The sequence below is a fragment of the Phascolarctos cinereus genome, unplaced genomic scaffold (genome assembly GCF_003287225.1).
Source record: "Phascolarctos cinereus isolate Bilbo 61053 unplaced genomic scaffold, phaCin_HiC Scaffold_3;HRSCAF=262, whole genome shotgun sequence".
Taxonomy (NCBI): Eukaryota; Metazoa; Chordata; class Mammalia; order Diprotodontia; family Phascolarctidae; genus Phascolarctos; species Phascolarctos cinereus.
This window is the reverse complement of record NW_027555736.1, coordinates 71,428,170-71,447,040: the sequence shown is the minus strand read 5'-3', so window position 1 is coordinate 71,447,040 and position 18,871 is coordinate 71,428,170. Positions and strand designations below refer to the sequence as shown.

At 41.1% G+C, this 18,871-nt stretch overlaps 1 protein-coding gene across 1 annotated transcript in view; it reads right to left on the bottom strand.

Annotated features, from left to right (window-relative positions):
- Positions 1-8,052, bottom strand: part of CPN1 (carboxypeptidase N subunit 1) — a 58,031-nt gene extending 49,979 nt beyond the window's left edge. Inside the window, exon 1 of the mRNA XM_020997064.2 lies at positions 7,764-8,052. Coding sequence (XP_020852723.2) covers positions 7,764-7,893 — 130 coding nt within the window. The 5' untranslated portion in view covers positions 7,894-8,052. The remainder of the gene's footprint in view (positions 1-7,763) is intronic.
- Between the last annotated feature and the right edge of the window lie 10,819 nt (positions 8,053-18,871).

Genomic DNA, 18,871 nt, shown 5'->3' with positions numbered 1-18,871 from the left:
CTATCTTTTGCTTCTTTTTTGTATCTACAGCACTTAGCACAGTGCCTGGTCCATAGCATGTATGTAATAAAAGCTTATTGACTGATTGATTAAGGAAGCAAGGATTATTTTTTTTCTGGACAGGTGATTTCATTAGTTTAGGCAACTCCTAATGAGGAAACTTCCTCTCCTAATGCAGCTTGGAAACTGTTTTGCAACTTGAGATTTGCCTTAGATAGACAGGGGATAAGCAGTACAAACAGCACAAGATTCGAAGTCATACATCCTTGGTTTATGTCACCACTATGCCACTTACTGTGGGAACTCAAATCTCTGAACCTCAGTTTTCTAATCTGTAAAATAGGAACAATTATTCCTGGGCTACTCACCTCACAAGGTCATTGTGAAGAAAACCTTTTGCAAACCATGAAGTGCTATGTACCTGAAAGCAATTATTATTATTGAGTGGATCAAATTTCTACTTATTCAGCTGGAATACCTTAACAAGAAAGGAGTTAAGAGTTCCATGGTATAACAACAAATGAATACTATTAGCTTCATTTTCTTAGTTAATTCATTCTTTCAACGAACAAGGATCAAGTAGTCCACTGGGAATACAAAGACAGAACTGAAGCAGTCTCTGCCTTCAAGGAGCTTACCATCTAATCAGGTTGATGATAGGTGTGTGGATAAATAAATGTAGACAGGGAATAGACCACATGCCCAAGATGGGAATAGCCAGTCAGTTACCACAAATTTATTAAATGCTTACTATGTGCTAGGTGCTGACCTAAGTGCTATAGACACAAAAAAGAAGAAAAAAAGTCCCTGCCCTCAAGGAATTCCCAAACTAATGAGGAGACAAGCAAAAAACTCTGTAGACTACTGGTTTTACTTGAAAGTAATCTGACAGGAAAGGCACCAGAGTGGGAAAGAGAACCAGGAAAGGCTTCAGATACAAAAAAGGGTCTGAGTCGAGTTTAGAAGGAAGCCAGAGGAGCCAGCATGTGGAATTGAGGGGATGGAGGCAAGTGAGAGTTTGTTGGCAATTGCAGGATGCCATCTGAGTAATAAGCAGCACTAACTGGTAGCTGCAATTATTGGTCCCCAGTACTTAGCGTAGTGTCTGGCACACAGTAGGTGTTTAATAAATGCTTTACTATTGATCATCTGCTCTTTTTGATGGATCCTTTTCAACTAACAATCCAACCAATTAGCAAGCATTTATTATTATTATTATTATTGTTATTATTATTATTATATATGGACCTCCTAAATATATTATGGGCACAAAGACAAAACAAAATTGCCCCTGCCCTCAGGGAGCTCATATTCTATCAGAAGAAACAACATGCACAGACCAGGAGGTACAAGATACATGCAAAGTATATTGAAGGTAATTTTCAGCACTGGGTAACACAAAAACAGTCTGGAGACCAGAAAAGGCTTCATATAGAAAGTGCTTCTTGAGTTGAGCTTTGAAGGTTAGAGTTCTAAGAGGAAGAGGGAAGGAAGGAGAGAAAGATCAGAGGGTAAAGCCATTGCAAAACAAAGTCCCAATTAATTCTTTCTAAGAACTAAGGGAGTTTTTCCTCTTTTCAGGTCTACAGCTCTTTGGTGAACAATGGGGGAAGTAGGGAAATTGACTAGATAATTGCTAGGAAATGTGGTCCCTAAATTAGAGAGTAGTATCAGCCTACTACCTCCCAATAGGTTGGAGAGACTTCTCTCTACCCTTTACCCCCTACTCCGACCTTTTCTCATTTCTCTCTATGGAATTCTTCTCTGGTCTCTTAATTATTAATCTTGTTGATCCTTATAAAGATCATTACTTTTTTTAACTTACTTTTCTCAATTCTTTGTAAAAACAATTATTATTTCTTTTTAAAAATTTTATTTCCACTAGGCCTAAAGGGCTACAAAACCATGCACACCCTTTGACCTAGCAATACCACCACTAGGTCTGTATCCCAAGAGATAAAAAAACAAAGAAGAAAAGGACCTATATGTACAAAAATATTTGTAGCAGCTCTTTTCTGGGGGTAAAAAATTAGAAGTTGAGGGGAAGCCTATCAATTGGGGAATGGATGAACAAGTTGTGGTATGTGATTATGATGGAATACTATTGTACTATAAGAAATGATGAGCAGGATATGCTCTCAGAAAAACCTGGAAAAACTTGCATGGGCTGATGTAAAGTGAAATTTACTGTGTACAAAGTAACAGCAATATGGTAAGACGATCAACTGTGAATGACTTAGCTATTCTCAGCAATACAATGATCCAAGACAGCTCTGAAGGATTCATGATGAAAAAGGCTATCCATTCCCAGAGAAAGAACTGATGGTGTCTGAAGTATACTTTTTTTTACTTTATTTTTCTTGAGTTTTTTTGGTCTGTTTTCTTTTACAACATGACTATTATGGATATGTTTTTCATGACTACACATATATAATCTTTATCTAATTACTTGCCTTCTCTATGAGATGGGTTGGGGAGTGAGGAAGGGAGAGGATTTAGAACTCAAAAGTTCTAAAAACAAATGTTAAAAATTGTTTTCATATGTAACTGGGGAAAAATAAAACACTAAATAAAATATTTTTAAAAAATTGATTTCCAAATTCTCTCCCTTACCTTCCCCCTACTTGAAAAGGCAAGCTATTTGATATAGATTATACATTTGCAGTCATACAAAACACATTTCTGTATTATCCATGTTTGAAAAGAAAACACAGGACACCCTCCCCCCCCAAAAGAAAAATAAAGTAAAAATAATGTTCTTCAATTTGCACTCAGACTCCATCAGTTCTTTCTCTGGAGGTGGACAATTTTTCTCATCATAAGTCTTTTGGAATTGTCTTAGATCACTTATTGCTGAGAATAGCTAAGTCATTCACAGTTCATCATACACTATTGCTGTTACTGTGAACAATGTTCTCCTGGTTCTGCTCTCTTCACTTTTCATCAGTTATTAGTTCATGTCTTCCCAGGTTTTTCTGAAACCATCTTGTCATTTCGTATAGCACAAAAGTATTATATCACAATCATACACCACAATTTGTTCAGCCATTCCCCAATTGATGGGCATCCCCACAAATTCTAATTCTTTGCCCCCACAAAAACAACAGCTATAAATATTTTTGTACAAATGGGTCTTTTTCTCTTTTCTTGTGTAATTCCAAATTGTTATCCAGAATGATTGGATCACTTCACAACTCCACCAACAGTGCATTAGTGTCCAAATTTTTCCATATTCCTTTCAACATTTGTAGCTTTCCTTTTTCATCATATTAACCAATTTGATAGGTGTGAGGTGTACCTCAGAGTTGTTTCAATTTGCGTTTCTCAGTGATTTAGAGCATTTTTCATATGTGTATAGATAGCTTTGATTTCTTCATCTGAAAACTACCTGTTTTTATCCTGTAACCATTTATCAATTGGGAAATGACTTGTATCCTTACAAATTTGACTCACTTTTCTTCGTATTTAAGAAATGATCATTACATTTTTCTCTATACCTTTGTGACCTTGAGTAAGTCACTTGGCCTCTGTTGTATTAGTAAAATCATAAGGCAGACTATAATATCTAAGAGCTGCCTTCTGGATCAAGAACCTCTCATCTCCTCTTGGCCCAACACACTAGAAATGATTAACAGAGGGAAGGCATTAGAATTAAGAGGGGTTGGGGAAGGCTTTTTGAAGGAAGTGGTATTTTGGTTGGAACTTTAAGGAAGCCAGGGAGGTCAGTAGTCTGACCAAAGGAGAGAGTGAGTGTTCCAAGCATGGGCGACAGCCAAAGAAAATGCCTGCAGTATACAGACAGAGGCCAGTGTCACTAAACTGAAGGGTATGTGTTAGAAATTAAGGTGTAAGAGGACTGGAAAGGTAGGAAGGGGATAGATTATGAAGGGTTTTGATTGCCAAACACAGCTTCTAGAGGCGATAGGGAGCCACTGGAATTTATTGAGTAGAGGGGTGGCATGGTTGGAACTTCACTTTAGGAGACTCACTTTGGTGGCTGAATGGAGGATGGACCAGAGTAGGGAGAGACTTGAGGCAGGCAGACTCAGCAAAAGGCTATTACAATATAATTCAGGCATGGGGTGATTAAAATCCTGAACTAGTAGGGTAGCAGTATCAAGAGGAGAGAAGGATGCATATTCAAGAGATGTTGCAAAGGTGAAAGTGAGAGGCCTTGGGAACAGATTGGGTGGAGGAGATGGGGATGAGTTACAATAAAAAGTCTAAGATGTATCCTATGTTGGGAGGCTGAGGGGCCTGGGAAGATAGTATAGTAATAGGGAAGGTAGGAAGAGCAGGAGCGTTTGGGGAAAAGATAATGAGCTCTGTTTGAGACATATTGAGTTTAAGATGTCTACTGGACATCCAGTTCAAGATGTCTGAGAGGCAGTTGGAGATGTGAGTTTCAAAAAGACAAAATGGCCCAGGAAAGAACCCTGAAGGATACCTGTTTTAGTGGGCATGATCTGGAGGAACCAGCAAAGGAGACAGAGAAGGAGCAGTCAGATAGGTAAGAGGAAAACCAGGAGAGAGTGGTGTCCTGTAAACCTAGAGAAAAGAGAGTATCAAGGATGAGAGGGTGGGTGATTAACAGTATCAAAGTCTGCAAAGAGGTCAAGGAGAATGTGGATTGAGAAAAGACCATTAGATTTGGCAGATAAGAGATCATTAGTAATTTAGGAGAGAAGTTTAAGTGAAATAAGGAAGTCAGAAGCCAGATTAAAGGGGTTAAAAAGAGAGTAATAGAGAAAGTAGAGTTATCCATCATCGATGGCATTCTCTCTTTTTTTGAGACAATTGGGATTTAAGTGACTTGCCCAGGGTAACACAGCCAGTATATATGGCCTTTTCAAGGAGTTTAGCTACAAAAGGAAGAAGAGCTATAGGATTATGGGATGCAAAGGTCAAGTGAAGCTTTTTTCAGGATAGAGGAGACATGAGCATGCTTGCAGGCAGAGAGATTGACAAAGGAGGCATAGTAGGATTGCCTAGTGTCAGTGAGAACCCAACAATTTTGTAGTGGACCCAATCAGAAGGGTTGTGTGATTTTCTCCACCTTAGTTCATCAGCAAGTGTGCAGGAAATTAAAGCAATTGAGGCCTGGCTGGGAGTAATCAGATATGAGAGGACAGGACAATTTGACCTCTAAGGTCTCATCCATCTTCAAATCTCCCAATCAATCGGGTAATGGTGGACTGGTGGAAAGAATAATATAAACTAGGAAATAACACAATGGGGATTGGACTAGAGTGGTAGCAGTAGGAATGAAGAGGATAGGAGGGGCATTCTGGAGGAGCAATAAAGGTTGAATTTGAAACAATAGATGAAAGAATAAGGGACGTAGAAGCTAGATCCAATGTTTCAAGGCTAAAGGACTGGAATAAAAGTGTTATTGTTAAACAAATTGGCTTTTTTTTTGTGGGGAAGGGAGGGGAAAGGAAGATGCTGAGTCTGATTTTAGACAATGAGTTAGACATAGCAGGATGCCCAAGTAGAAAGGTGTTAAAAGGTGTGTATATACAAAATCAACATAGATGTGAGAGTTGAATGAATGTGTAATGGATGGATGGCCAATGGAGACTCACTCTTAGTTGCCAGCCTACAGAAAGAGTCTGGGGTGAGTAATGAAACTGCTTTGCTCCCCAATTCAGAGAAAGCTCAAGTATTCTGACTGTTTTCAATCCACTTACCAAGAGAAGGAGAAGAGGAGCCTTTTTGATCTGCTGTGGAGCCAGACCATATTCAAAGGGAACTTAACCATCTGGGCATTTTTTCTTTCCTCCAGAGCAGTGTTCAGTAGAGGAATGCCATTAAGCCTCCAGGTGGAGAGAGGAGCCTCAGGCTTTTACAACCCCATCCTCCTCCTCCCCCACATGCCTGTACCCATAAGCACAAGGAAATGACTGACTTTATACGGTTCAGAAGATTAGAAATAGCAAAGCTCATGAAAGTCCTGGAGCTAGAGTTCACACCAGGATTTAACAGAGGCAGAGGGTGGGAGAGGTTTGTTCTTCAGTTCTTGATCAGTATTTTCTCAGTAATTATCCCTTTGTAAATGCTAATTGATGTTAATTGGTTAAAAGAAACTGGCACTCATCACTGAGGAATGGCGGTTGGGTAGAAGAGAGCTAGGGCTTAACCTGACCGTTCCTACATTCTCTTTGAACCCAGAGAAAGGAGATATAAAGCCAAGCTAAACTCTAGGCACCTGACCCATTGGAACCAGGAGTTGGATTAAGTACTTCAGAATCTTTATACAGGTAAATAATACATAAACGATCTCATCAGAGTTTCAGAACAACCCCAGGAGGTGTGGGCACTACAGGTATTTTGTTCCTGTTTCACACATGAGAAAACTGAGGCTTGGAAAGGTCAAGCATGCCTATAGTCATAGGCTTAGAAGTCCTAAAGTTGGGATTGGCTCACTGAATTAGAGAATTCAAAAACTGAAGAATCTTGGAACTGGAAGGTATCTATTTCAGTGGCCATGCCTTGCACTTTATTCTCTATGCTGCTGTCTTGAACTTTATGCCATTCTGCCAGTGAGGGCTGGAAAATGTGCCTCAGAGGGACACCTCTGGAATTTTTTTTTGGGGGGGGGATAATCAGGGTTAATTTACTTGCCCAAGATCACACAACTAGTGTCTGAAGCTGCCTTTGAACTTGGGTCCTCCTGATTCCTGTGTCAGTGCTCTATCCCACTGCACCAACTATTTAGATGTCCCTGAAATGGTGCTGTTTAAGATCCTAAAGTCAATATCTATAAAACCTAAGCACTCCTTTGCTAGATCTATAAAATCTTCATGCATCTGTGGTTGTCTACTCCCCTTTTCTTCTCCCCTTCCCCCCACCTGCCATTTCTTCCTTTATCCTTTTCTCCTTTCCCTTCCTTTTTAATTTCATCTCTCTTCCCCACCCCCAACCTTGTTTATTTTCCACTCCCTGGCCCAGTCTCTAGTTCTCCCTCTCTATCTATCTCTCTTCCCAGTATTTGGATCATTTTTACCTGTACTAGTTACCCCCACCTCCACACTAGCCTTCCCACAAAGAAAAGTTCCCCTGTTCCTATTATGAACTATAACACATCTAAAATCAGGGCACTGAGCCAATGATCTCTAGAAACCACTTCCAGTTCAATGATTGTGTATGAGACTATTGAGTTCGGAAGTCATTTTTAGTTATGGCCCAAACAAGGAGCTCGACGCTCCGAATAGGGATTGCTTGCCCAATCATCACTAACCCTTGCTCCCATACCATACTGGTGCATTGCTTGTGTGTCCCTTTAGACTTCTAGATCATTACTTGACCTCAGGGTGACTGAAGGCTGCTTGTCCATCCGTACAGAGAAAAGAACCTTAGTTTTCAAACTTATAGGGAAGGCATCAAAAAGTCAATTTTTTTCAGGAGTCTATAAGAGTTATCTCCCCCCCCATACTATCCCTCCTCCCCCAAACCCAGCACCATCACTATTTCCCCTCAAGACATCTGAGTGCAGCTAAAGTTTTTAAGCAAAGTCAAAGAAACTGGAGTAGAATCAGACTAGCTAGGCCCTGAGGAAATAAAACCAGGACAGAGAGATGTTGATGAGCAAAAGCATGGAGGGAAAGGTCTAGATTATGAGCCTGGGTGGAGTACCTGAGTGAATTTCAGCTCCTAGTGATGTGTGGGAGAGAGGTATTATTTTGGGCAAGGCTCCTGACCTGGAAATCACACCAGCCAACTCCCCCAACTGGTACCATGCACAATAAATGTTCAGTACTCACAGAGCTCGTGCATTCCAGGGAAGTCACTGAATTCCAGGGCATAGAGATGTCTTCCCTTGACACTGCGTCCAATGCTGTAAACTCTGGTGATGTGGGGGCACTCGTTATGTACCTTATATAAGGTCCGCATGAGATCATCATAACGATGATGTTGAAATGTCACAGAAGCCACCCCACTGAACAGCAGCAGGAGCCGGAAGAGGGCTGAGAGCACTTTCGGACATATTCCTGGGCCTGTTTCTTCGGAGGCACCCCCTTATTCTCTAGCCCTGACTCTTCGTCAGAACCCAAGGACACCCAAGTGAGTTTCCTCCAGCTTCTCCAAGAGGAAGCCTCAGCCCTACTAAAGGTAGGAGGGGAGCTCAGGCCTGCCTTTTAGTCCCTCCCCCACTTCAGATTTGGGATGACTGATAGCTGGGAGTGACCTGACAATACCTCCTCCCCCTCCAGATCCCCGGGAAATGAATGTTTTAAAGACATTTCCCCTGACTTGGATGGTTTCACTGATTCTGGTTCATTGATTAACTGCCGTGTAAACAGGCTTTGGGAGCTGCTCATAACCCTTTGACTCCTGGAAACTGGGGGTGGGGGGAGGGATGGAGGGAAGGGTTTCAGGAATTTGCCCTGTACTCTACCCTATAGCTCCAGTGAGTTGTATTAAAATAGCCCAGGAAAATGATTTTTTAAAAATTAGTCTTTGGGGAAGAGTGGGACGTGAGGGGATGAGCCATGCTTGTGATTTCAGTGGTGTGAGGAAGTAGGAAATTCTTTTATGGATCTAGATGAACGATTCATCAGGAAATTCCCAGGATCTTGGACTTAGGACTGGAAGGGAACTTAGAGGTCCTGGAATCATGGAATTTGAGAATTGAAAGGGATCTCAGTGGCCCTCTAGGCTGAACCATACACAAGGAATCCTTATTCTAACATACTCAACAAATGGTCATCTAACCTGAAGACCTCCTAGGTGGGGGAACCCATGATGAGGCAGCCCATTCCACTTTTGGATGGCTTTAGTTTTCACACTGGTTCCAACCACTGTTCCTTGTTCTGCTTTCTAGGACCAAATAGAACCCATCCAATCCTTTCTCCATAGAACAGCCCTCCCAATTCTTTAGCACAGCTCTCATGGTCCCCCTGAGTCTTCTTTCCAGGGTGAGCATGATTCCTTCCTTTAATTGACCATCAGCTGGTTCAACATGATCTTCAAGCAGCTGCTTCAATATCTTTAGTTTGTAGTTGGAGAAACAGAGCCTCAGAGAAGTTAAATGACTTGTTCAAGGTCATAGAAAAAATTCAATGTCAGAGCCAGGATTTGACTTTCTGATTCCATGTCTTGTATATGGTCACATAGCTTGGAGGGGAAGGGAGGGAAGGAAGCAAGAGAGGGGGGAAAGGAGAGAGAAATGATAGAAGGAAGGAAGGAGGGAGGACAGAAAAGAGGGAGGAAGAAAAAAGGAAGGAAGGAAAGGAGGGAGGGAGGAAGGAAAAGAGGGAGGAAGCAAGCGAGAGAATAAGGGGGGAAGGAAGAAAAGAAGGAAGGAAGAAGGAAAGGAGGGAAAAAGGAAATAACCATTTATTAAGCTCCTATTATTTGCTAAATACCTTACAAATATTATCTCATTTGATTTACCCAACAACTCTGGGAGATGGGTGCTTTTATTATCCCCATTTTGTAATTAAGGAAACTGAGGCAGCCAGAAATTAAATAATTTGCCCAAGGTTACACAGCTAGTAAGTGTCTGAGGTCAGATTTAAAGTTAGTTGTTCCTGACTGTAAGCCTACCATACCACAAAGGTATCCAGGTCTTTCTGACTATAAGGCCAGTCCTCTAACCATCATGACTGGCTTCCTTTCTATTCTAATCTCCCTATATACTATAGCAAGTGAAATAACATATGTAAAATGCCTTGCAAACCTCAAAGCACTATATAATGCTAGTTAATATTATAGTAGCAGTAGTAGTTGTAGTGAATGGTCTACTGCTCTGAAAAATCACATACAAATTACTGCTGGAGTAACCCAACATACACCACTAAATGCCTTTCTTCATAGGAAGGAAGCAAAGAATGAATGGATGGATGGATGAATGAAACAATGAGTGAACTAATAATTTAATATTAAGTGTCCATGTTTCAAGTACTATGCTAGGCATTAAGGACAAATATATAAGTGATCTTGCATTCCAATAGGACAATCCTATCCTGACAGCTTAGTTGCTGGGTGGATTTCCTGGGGGTGGTACTAGAGGAGGGAGATGGTCTCTGGAGGTCATTCTGGAGTCCAGGGGTCACTATTTCTAGTGGGGAGCAGCAACAAGGCATTTTCAAAGCAGAAATTGATGGAACAAGTATGGCTGTGGAATTATAGAACATAGGTTCAAATCCTGTACCATGTGTCCAACTCAGACAAACTCGGAAGGCTCTACCACAAGTTGGGCACAAATAGTCTATATGAACATTTGGAGTGAAGATGTCTCTAAATCTGTGCATCTCACATTTCTTCTGCCCTACTGAAATTCTGCTTTGCTCATAGAGCACAGAGACTTCTTTGATGAAGGCACGCCATACTGGGCCAGTGTCTTCCATGTCTTACAATTGCTTCCAAAGTTCTTTAGAGAGACCTTGAAAGTATCCTTGCATTGCTTTTTCTGACCACCACCTGAGTGCCAGCCTCATGGAAATTCTCCATAAAATAGTCTTTTAGGTAACCATATGTTTGGCATTTAAACAATATGGCCAGCCCGTCTAAAGTTTGAATTCTTGGCAGTTCAGCTAGAGAAAGGATCTCAGATTACCTTGACAGGTGATCTTCAGAATCTTCCTAAGACAATTCAAATGGAAGCAATTCAGTTTTCTGGTGTGGCGCTGGTATACTGTCCAGGTTTCACAGGCATACAACAATGAGGTCAGCATAAGGGCTCCATAGACCTTCAGTCTGATAGGCAGTCTAATACCTCTTCTCTGCCACACTTTCCTTTGGAGCCTCCCAACCCTAAGCTAGCTCTGGCAATGTGTGTGTCAACTTCATCCCTATGTGTACATCCCTGGAAAGTATACTGCCAAGGTAACTGAACTTATGCACAGCATTCAAGATTTCTCCATTTGCTGTAACCTATGGTTCCATGTATGGATGGTGTGGTGCTGGTTGGTGGAGAACCTCTGTTTCTTTGGTGTTGATTGTCAGGCCAAAATTAGCACAAGCACTGGAGAATCAATTCATACTTTGTTGCATCTCAGCCTCAGAGACTACATTGAGTGCACAATCTACCTGCAAATAAAAAAGCAAGCACTAATTCTCCCTCCATTTTAGTCTTGGCTTGTATCCTTTTCAAGTTAAATAATTTATCATCAGTGTGGTAGTTGACCTGGATGCCATTTCATCCTTGTTGAAGGTGTCTGACAACGCTGCTGAAAACATCATGCTAAATAGCATGGAAGCAAGCACACAGCCCTGCTTTGCTCCATTGATGACTAGGAAGCATGAGAGTATTTGGGCAAGCATGCTGTTGTGGAACTGGCATATAATACCGATGAACTTCTCCAGGCAATCAAATTATGCCATCATTTTCCACAGAATTTTCCATCTAGATATGAGTCAGACAGGTGTAACAATTTCCACAATGAAGCTTCCGTTGCCATTTCACTCTCTCTTGCCTTCAACTGACCACATGCAGTCCTCCTCCCTCATGACTTCTAGAGAAATGAATTCTCTAAAGCCCTAGTTCCTTACGTTCTTCTTCTAGTCACCATCCTCTATGACTCATCATCGGGTGAAGACATCAAAGGCCAACTTCACTGTCACCCTCAAAACTTAATGTTCTTTTTACCAACTGTCAGGGGAGTCTGAACAATCACATAATACCTAGTTGAACTTCGCCATTGTCTTTCATGTTAGCTCATAAGCATGTATGAGTAAAACATGTTCCTTCAAAATCCCTTCTGTGGAACAGGGAAAATGGCACTGGATATGAAGGTTCCAAACATGTCTCTGATGGTCTCTCTGGCAGTCCACTTCTCTCAGCACCTCAGTTTCCTCATCTGTAAAACAAAAGGATTGGACTAGATGACTTCTAAGGTCCCTTTAAATCTATGATTTGCCAGAAAACCTCAGGTTTAATTTTAGGGTTGGTTAAGAGACCATCTAGTCCAGCCCTTTTCAGTTTTACTAATAAGGTAACTGAAGCTCAGAAAAGGAAAGTGCTTTGCAAAGATCACACAGCAAACAATACAGAGTATATTATCTTTGTTTCTTGACAGCTCACTCAATCCCAAATTTCAGCCCAGCATTCTTTGGTTAGCATTCAGTCAATCAACAAGCAACTATTAAGCTCTGGTGTCTGGCCCTGGGGAGTCAAAGAAAGACAAGAACAGTATTACTGCCCTCTAGGAGCTTAGGACTTGTATATATTGTAAATAGATGCTAATCTCAGAAAGAAAGCAGTAGCTGTGTGTGTGTGTGTGTGTGTGTGTGTGTGTGTGTGTGTGTGTGTGTGTGTGTGTGTGTGTGTAGGGAAGGGAGGAGCCAAAAGAGGACTTCTGCTAAAGATTGGATTTAAGATTTCATTAGAATTGTTTGTTCAGAAGGAATCAGAGTTAAGTGACTTGCCCAGGGTCACACAGCTGGTGTCTGAGGTCAGATTTGAACTCAGATACTCCCGACACCAGGGCCAATGCCCTATCCACTGCACCACCTAGCTGCCCCAAGATTTTGTTAGAAATCGTGAGGACACTCAGAGGACTCTGCCTAACACAGTCTTGCACATAGAACACCCTTAATAAATGTTTGTTGAATCAAATTAAATTGCCTATGCTGAGGTGGGGGATGAGGAGGGAGGCAGCCTGGGGCCTCCATGTCACATATAGCCTTCTAGGTCCTTGGGTATGATCTTTTGACTGAGTCCAACTTTTTCAGAACAGAGCCTTTTATTAAGGGGATTTGTTCTGTGAAGTTTGGATTCAGTCAAAGGGCCACACTTGAGGACCTAGAGGGCCACATGTGGCCTTGAGGCCCCAGGTTCCCCACCCCTGGCCCTATATTGAAAAGTAGTAATGATCATCTACAGAGCCAGCTCTGGGGAGCAGCACTTGATAAACTGGCCTTTTTTCGTCGCTGTCCCCCAAAGTGTTTACAAAGAGGACAGAGGGCAGACAGTTCCCATTTTCCAGTCAGTGCTCTTGGCCTGATCCAACTGTTGTGTGGACTGACTGACTCTTCCAGCTCCTGAGATGTGGTTTCTAATCCACTCCTTAGTTTCTTCTCTTCCGGCCAAGTAGAAGGTCAGTATTCCAGAGAGTGAGAATTTGTTTTTCACCACACCCTTGAAGAACCTGTCCTCTGGGAAGGTTTCCATTCTCCAGAGATTAGAATGAGAATTCCTACCCCAAGGCTCCATTCAAGGAAATAGTTCTGGGAGATTACCGAGCAGTTATCTCAGCCTCCTTTCCATAGGGGGATTAGTATAAGATTCTTAAGCCTTGCACAGCCTCACACAAAGATAATGGAAATTTTTTCTATCCAAGACCCTCCGACTAAACTACATTCTGCCTTAGGGAGAAAGTGGGGAGTTAAAAAGAGCTAAAATAAAGAAAGGAAGAGTCTGCCCCTATTAGAGGTAGTGATATTGTGCCGGAACAGGCACCAGATAAAATTTTACTAAGAGAGAAATCAACTAGTAGACTCAGTATGTGGAAAAATTTGGTCTTTAGTATCCCTCCCAACTTTCTGTCCTGAAACCTGCCTTTAGAAATGACCTTGGGGGGCAGCTAGGTGGTGTGATGGATAGACCACTGGCCCTGAAGTCAGGAAGACCTGAGTTCAAATTCAGACTCAGATCAAACACTTGACACTAGCTATGTGACCCTAGGCAAGTCACTTAACCCCAATTGCCTAAAAAAAAAAATAATAATGAAGAAGACCTTTTCTTAGCTGTGTGACCCTGAGCAAATCAGTTAACCCTGATTGTCTCACCAAAAAGCAAAAAAAAAAAAAATTACCTTTTCTGAAGCACTCCATCACTTCAGTTGTCACCTGGCACCCATCCCAGTAGGGTCTCTGAGTCTGTTATTGGTGAGTTGTCTTCAGTTGTATCTAACTCTTCCTGACCCCATTTGGGGTTTTCTTAGCAAAAGATACTAGAGTGGCTTCCTATTTCTTTCTCCTGATCACTTTACAAATGAGTAAATTAGGGCAAACAGGGTTAAGTGACTTGCCCAGGGCCATACAGCTAGCAAGTGTCTGAAGTCAGATTTGAACTCAGGTAGATGAGTCATTCTGACTCTAGGCTCGGCACTCTATCCACTTTGCCGCCTAGCTGCCCAGGGTCTCTGGATACCTGGTGTTTATTCCTCAAAGGGACACATACAGCTCTAGTGTCTTCCTACCAAGGTTCATGGCTTCCTTTGTGTGATCAATCTAGCCCTGTCTTACTAACTTCTTACCAGGTCTATTGAATCCTAGACTGCATGGAGAGAGAGCAGGGGTAGACAGAAAGGAGAAACGTGTGCTCAAGATGACACAAATGGGAGGTTTGTCTCAGTGATACCATAGGTAATCTCAGTGGCAGATTGATAGGGAGATTTCTCAATTGTATAATTTGTCCAGGTTTTCAAGGCTTAAATGTAATAATGTATGTAAAGCACTTTGTATATTTTAACGGTTTTTGTTTGTTTACACTTAAGTGGCAGGTGGATAGAGAGCTAGACTTGGAGACAGGAAACACTGAGTTTCAATTTTGCCTCAGACACTTACTAGCTGTATGATCCTGCACAAATCCCTTAAAAACATTCAGCCTCAGTTTCATCCTCTAAAAAAGAGTTAAAAATAGCACCTACCTCCAGGGTTGTAGTGAAGATCCATTCTTGTTCAGTAGTTTTTCAGAATTAACTAACTCTTCATGCCCCATTGAGGATTTTCTTGGCAGAGATACTGGAGTGGTTTGCCATTTCCTTCTTCAGCTCATTTTAAAGATGAGGAAACTGAGACAAACAGGGCTAAATGACTTGCCCAGGGTCATACAGCTAGAAAGTGTCTGAGGCCAGATTTGAACTGAGGAAGATGAGTCTTCCTGACTCCAGGCCTGGAGCTACATGTATCCACTGTGCAATCTAACTGCCCTTTGGAAAGCACTATATAAATGTGATGATGATGATGATGATGATGATGATGATGGTGATGATGACAATGATATTCCTAGGTACCCCTCTGGCACTAGCTCTTTCTCACTCCTCTCATTGGGAGGGCAAAAAGGAACAGATCAAAGAACCCAGGCAATTCTAAGTATACTCAAAGATTTCAATATTCATTCTCTTTAACAATGTCTATTCTAGACCAATATTTTGCTGGGGAAGAATCCCCTCTACAATGTGACAAGTGAGGGGCAGCTAGGTGGCACAGTGGATAGAGCACCACCCCTGAAGTCAGGAGGATCTGAGTTCAAATCCAGCCTCAGACCAAACACTTGGCACTTAACTAGCTGTGTGACCTTGGGCAAGTCACTTGACCCCAATTGCCTAATTAAAAAAGAAAAGAACGACTGTGTGACAAGAAGGCTTCTACTGAAGGGGAGTCTACCCTCTTCAGAGACAACCTTTCTACTTTGTGAGATCTCTAACTCTTAGGAACTCTTTTCCTGGAAGGAAGGTGACAAGTCTGGGGCTTGCCTCTAATTCTGCCCTCTGGAGCCACACAGAACAAATCAATCCCTTCTTCCCTGGTAAAGTCTTTCTGATACGGGAAGACAGCTGACATATCCCTTTCTCACCTTTATCATTTTCTAAGCTAAGCATCCCCAGTTCCCTTCAATAGATCCCTTCCACTGTGTGATCTCAAAAGCATTCACTGGCTGCCCCCTCTAGACACATTCCTGCTTATCAAGGCCTTTCCTCAGGAGCTCAGGACCCAACACTGCTATGGTCATGGTTTGATTAATACAATGGGACTATCATCTTCTCAGTCTGGGACACCAAGACTAGTGGAGCCTAAAATTGAACTGGCCATTTTCTTTTGGTAGATACAGTCTATTCTTGATCCTTATGGAGCTGACACTGCACTTAAACCTCCTAGACCTTTTCCAGACAAACTACTGTCCAGTCATGCCCTCTGCATTTTATCCTTGGGGAGTTGGATTCTTTTAAACTCAATTGTAAGATTTTACATTTATTTCTAATACATTGCATCTTGTTAGATACAATCCAATGTTCTAGCATACCAAGATTGTTTTGAATACTAATTCTGTCATCCAATGTGTTCACTAGGTATCCCTCCCTATTTTCTGTCTTGTGCAAACCTTGTAAGTATGTCCTCTTGGATTTTATCCAGGTTATTGACAAAAAATTTGAACGACACATGGTCAAGCAGAGCTCCCTTGAGGACTGCATTAGGTGCTTTTTTCCCAAATGAGGCAAAACAATTAATATCTATGCTTTCATTCCAGACATTCAATGAGTTTTGAATATACCTAAATATGCTATTGTGTAGCACACATTTCTCCATCCTGTTCACAAGACTCCTTCTAGAGTAATGTGGTGCTTTGTTGAGAGTGAATTCATATATGTACATGTATATGTATATAACTGTGTTAACAGTGAGCCTACTTTACCTGGAGACCAAGGTGGTACAGGAGAAAGTATATATCCCTGGTGTATTAGGGAGAAGTTTGTACTTTATTCTTGCTATATCTTTGAAATTAATTCCCTTTCTAAAAATTAATTTATCTTAAGTGATTAAATGCAACTGGGGCTAGTCACTAGCACAAAACAGGTAATCAAAAAATATCAAGTGCCTATTACGTGCCAGGGAATGTGCTGTTGCACTGCTAACAATAATGGATGAAGAGGGAACCCAGTATACCAGGACTTGAGACAAAGTCAATAGAGAAGGGACACCTTCCAAGTCACTCAGGGTACCCTAGAATACTGACAGGCAGATGTAGCAGCCTGACTCTGAGATGATGGGCTACAAAAGATAGATAGATAGACAGACAGATGGATAGATAGACAGACTATATATGTATATATGTTATATACATATATACACACATATACATATACACATATAGTCACAGTCTTGTGGAAATATGAGGCTTTTTGGTAGAAACAATTCTAAGATGTGATTCCTTTATTTCTCTGTAAAGTGCACTATAACAAAATTTAGAAACAATTAACGGGTCATGAAGGACAATTTGCAAACTTTCCAGAACTTCTTAAGATTGGGAATGAACCCTTAAACTGAGCCTAAGATTTCCCTTCATTGGGAAGGGAATGCCAAGGCAGAGTGGCCAAGTACTAGGCTGTGCTGACGCTATCATTCCTTGGTCCTGCATGTCTCTCTTGCAGGAGCTGTCCAAACACTGTTCTTAATCGAAGAGGGCAGAAGTGTCTTCCCAACATGAAACACCAAGATTATCATTTAAAATAGAAATTGACTGTGCTGTCAATTTGTGGGAGCAAAGCAATGAAATTGCGGCCACAGGGCATCATTTATCGAGGAAGGAGAGATAATTTGTAAACTGGGGGACACTGAGAACTCCAGTCATGAGTGGGGTGATGTCAAGTTCCTTTGGATCAACCAAGGGCTTCAAGGTGAAGTTCTGCAGAATAGTGACTAGGAACAGAAACACCTCCATCCAAGCCAGGCCCTCTCCAAGACAGATGCGTTTTCCTAAAAGGAACCAGAGTCTGCCTCATCACAGCCACTTAATTAAATTGTACCTTCAGGAGAGACTTAAACGTGTTGATCAAGGAGAAGCTGACAGGAGAGACGTGTGAGTTATTTTGTTAGTTTCTCACTGATGGCCAGTGGAAATGGCAGTGAACCATCTCATACTGGAGAGGCCTAGCAGATCTGGTGGTCCCATTGGCAGGTAAGTAGGGAAGGAAATAGAAGCTCATCCAGGTGGTTGAGGTGCTCCTGAGATGGGTTTCAAATGTCATAATCAGAATAGTCACATTCACAAGCAATAATTTCAAGATAATTGAAAACCTGGTGAATTTTGTTCTTAGAATAAGCAATAGTTAGAAAGAAGCATTTGAGGGAAAAGGAGCTAGATAGGAGCTAGCTGGGCAAATCCCTTTGTGATCTAGAGCATAGGTCATGTACCAAGGGAGGGGGGCAGGACTGGACCTGTGACTTCCTGATTCCCTTCACAGATACTGGTAGGCAAATCCTCCATAAGTGGGAGTCTTAAAGAATTTCCTAGGGACCTGAAAACTTAAGTGACTTTCTCCACAGACACAAACGGAAAGTGACTAAATTTCTGAGGCAGAACTTTATCCCAAGGCTTTCTGACTCCAAGGTCAGGCTTCTGTTCACTATGGTTCTCATTGCCTCTCTTCTGTGAGGATGGATGTTGAGAATGGCTGGGTTATTGAAAAACTAAAACCTGACATTCATATAGGAATTATAGTTCCAGAATATTTGAGTGTTATCCTCACAACAACCTTGTAAAGCTACCAAAGGAATTATTATACCCATTTTTTATTAGGAAACTAAGGCTAAGATAGATTAAATGACTTGCACATGGCTACATAATTAATATATGTAGGATTAAATATGTTATAATATAAAAGAATGTGAAATAGGATTAAAATCCCAGTTTTTTCTGATTCCAAATTTAGCATTCTTAACAATTAATCAGCCAGTATTAAGCTCCTGTACTTATCTTTAAACTGATACAACTGTTAATCGCTGAACAATACCTTCTAATTTTCTTATTGAATGGAATAAATTAATAATAATTATTATTATTAATATATAATTACATATAACATACAATCAGAAATATTAATCTATATAATATTAATATAGAAGTATAATAATTATTATTATTATTATCATTCACTTTATGTAGTGCTCTAATGTTTCCCAAGCACTTTTCCTATAACATGTAGGTATTAGTATCCTTATATTACATCTGAGGAAACTGAGACTGAGAGATTAAACGATTTGGCCATAGTTACATCATTAGAAGTATCAGAGTTGAGATTCAAACCATCTTCTCCTGAGCCTAAATGTAGCCTGCTTTCCACTAACCCATGTTGAATTCAGTCTGTCTGAATATTTCTGTGGTTCCAACAAGTACATCAATCCCCTTTGGAGTCTGATTACC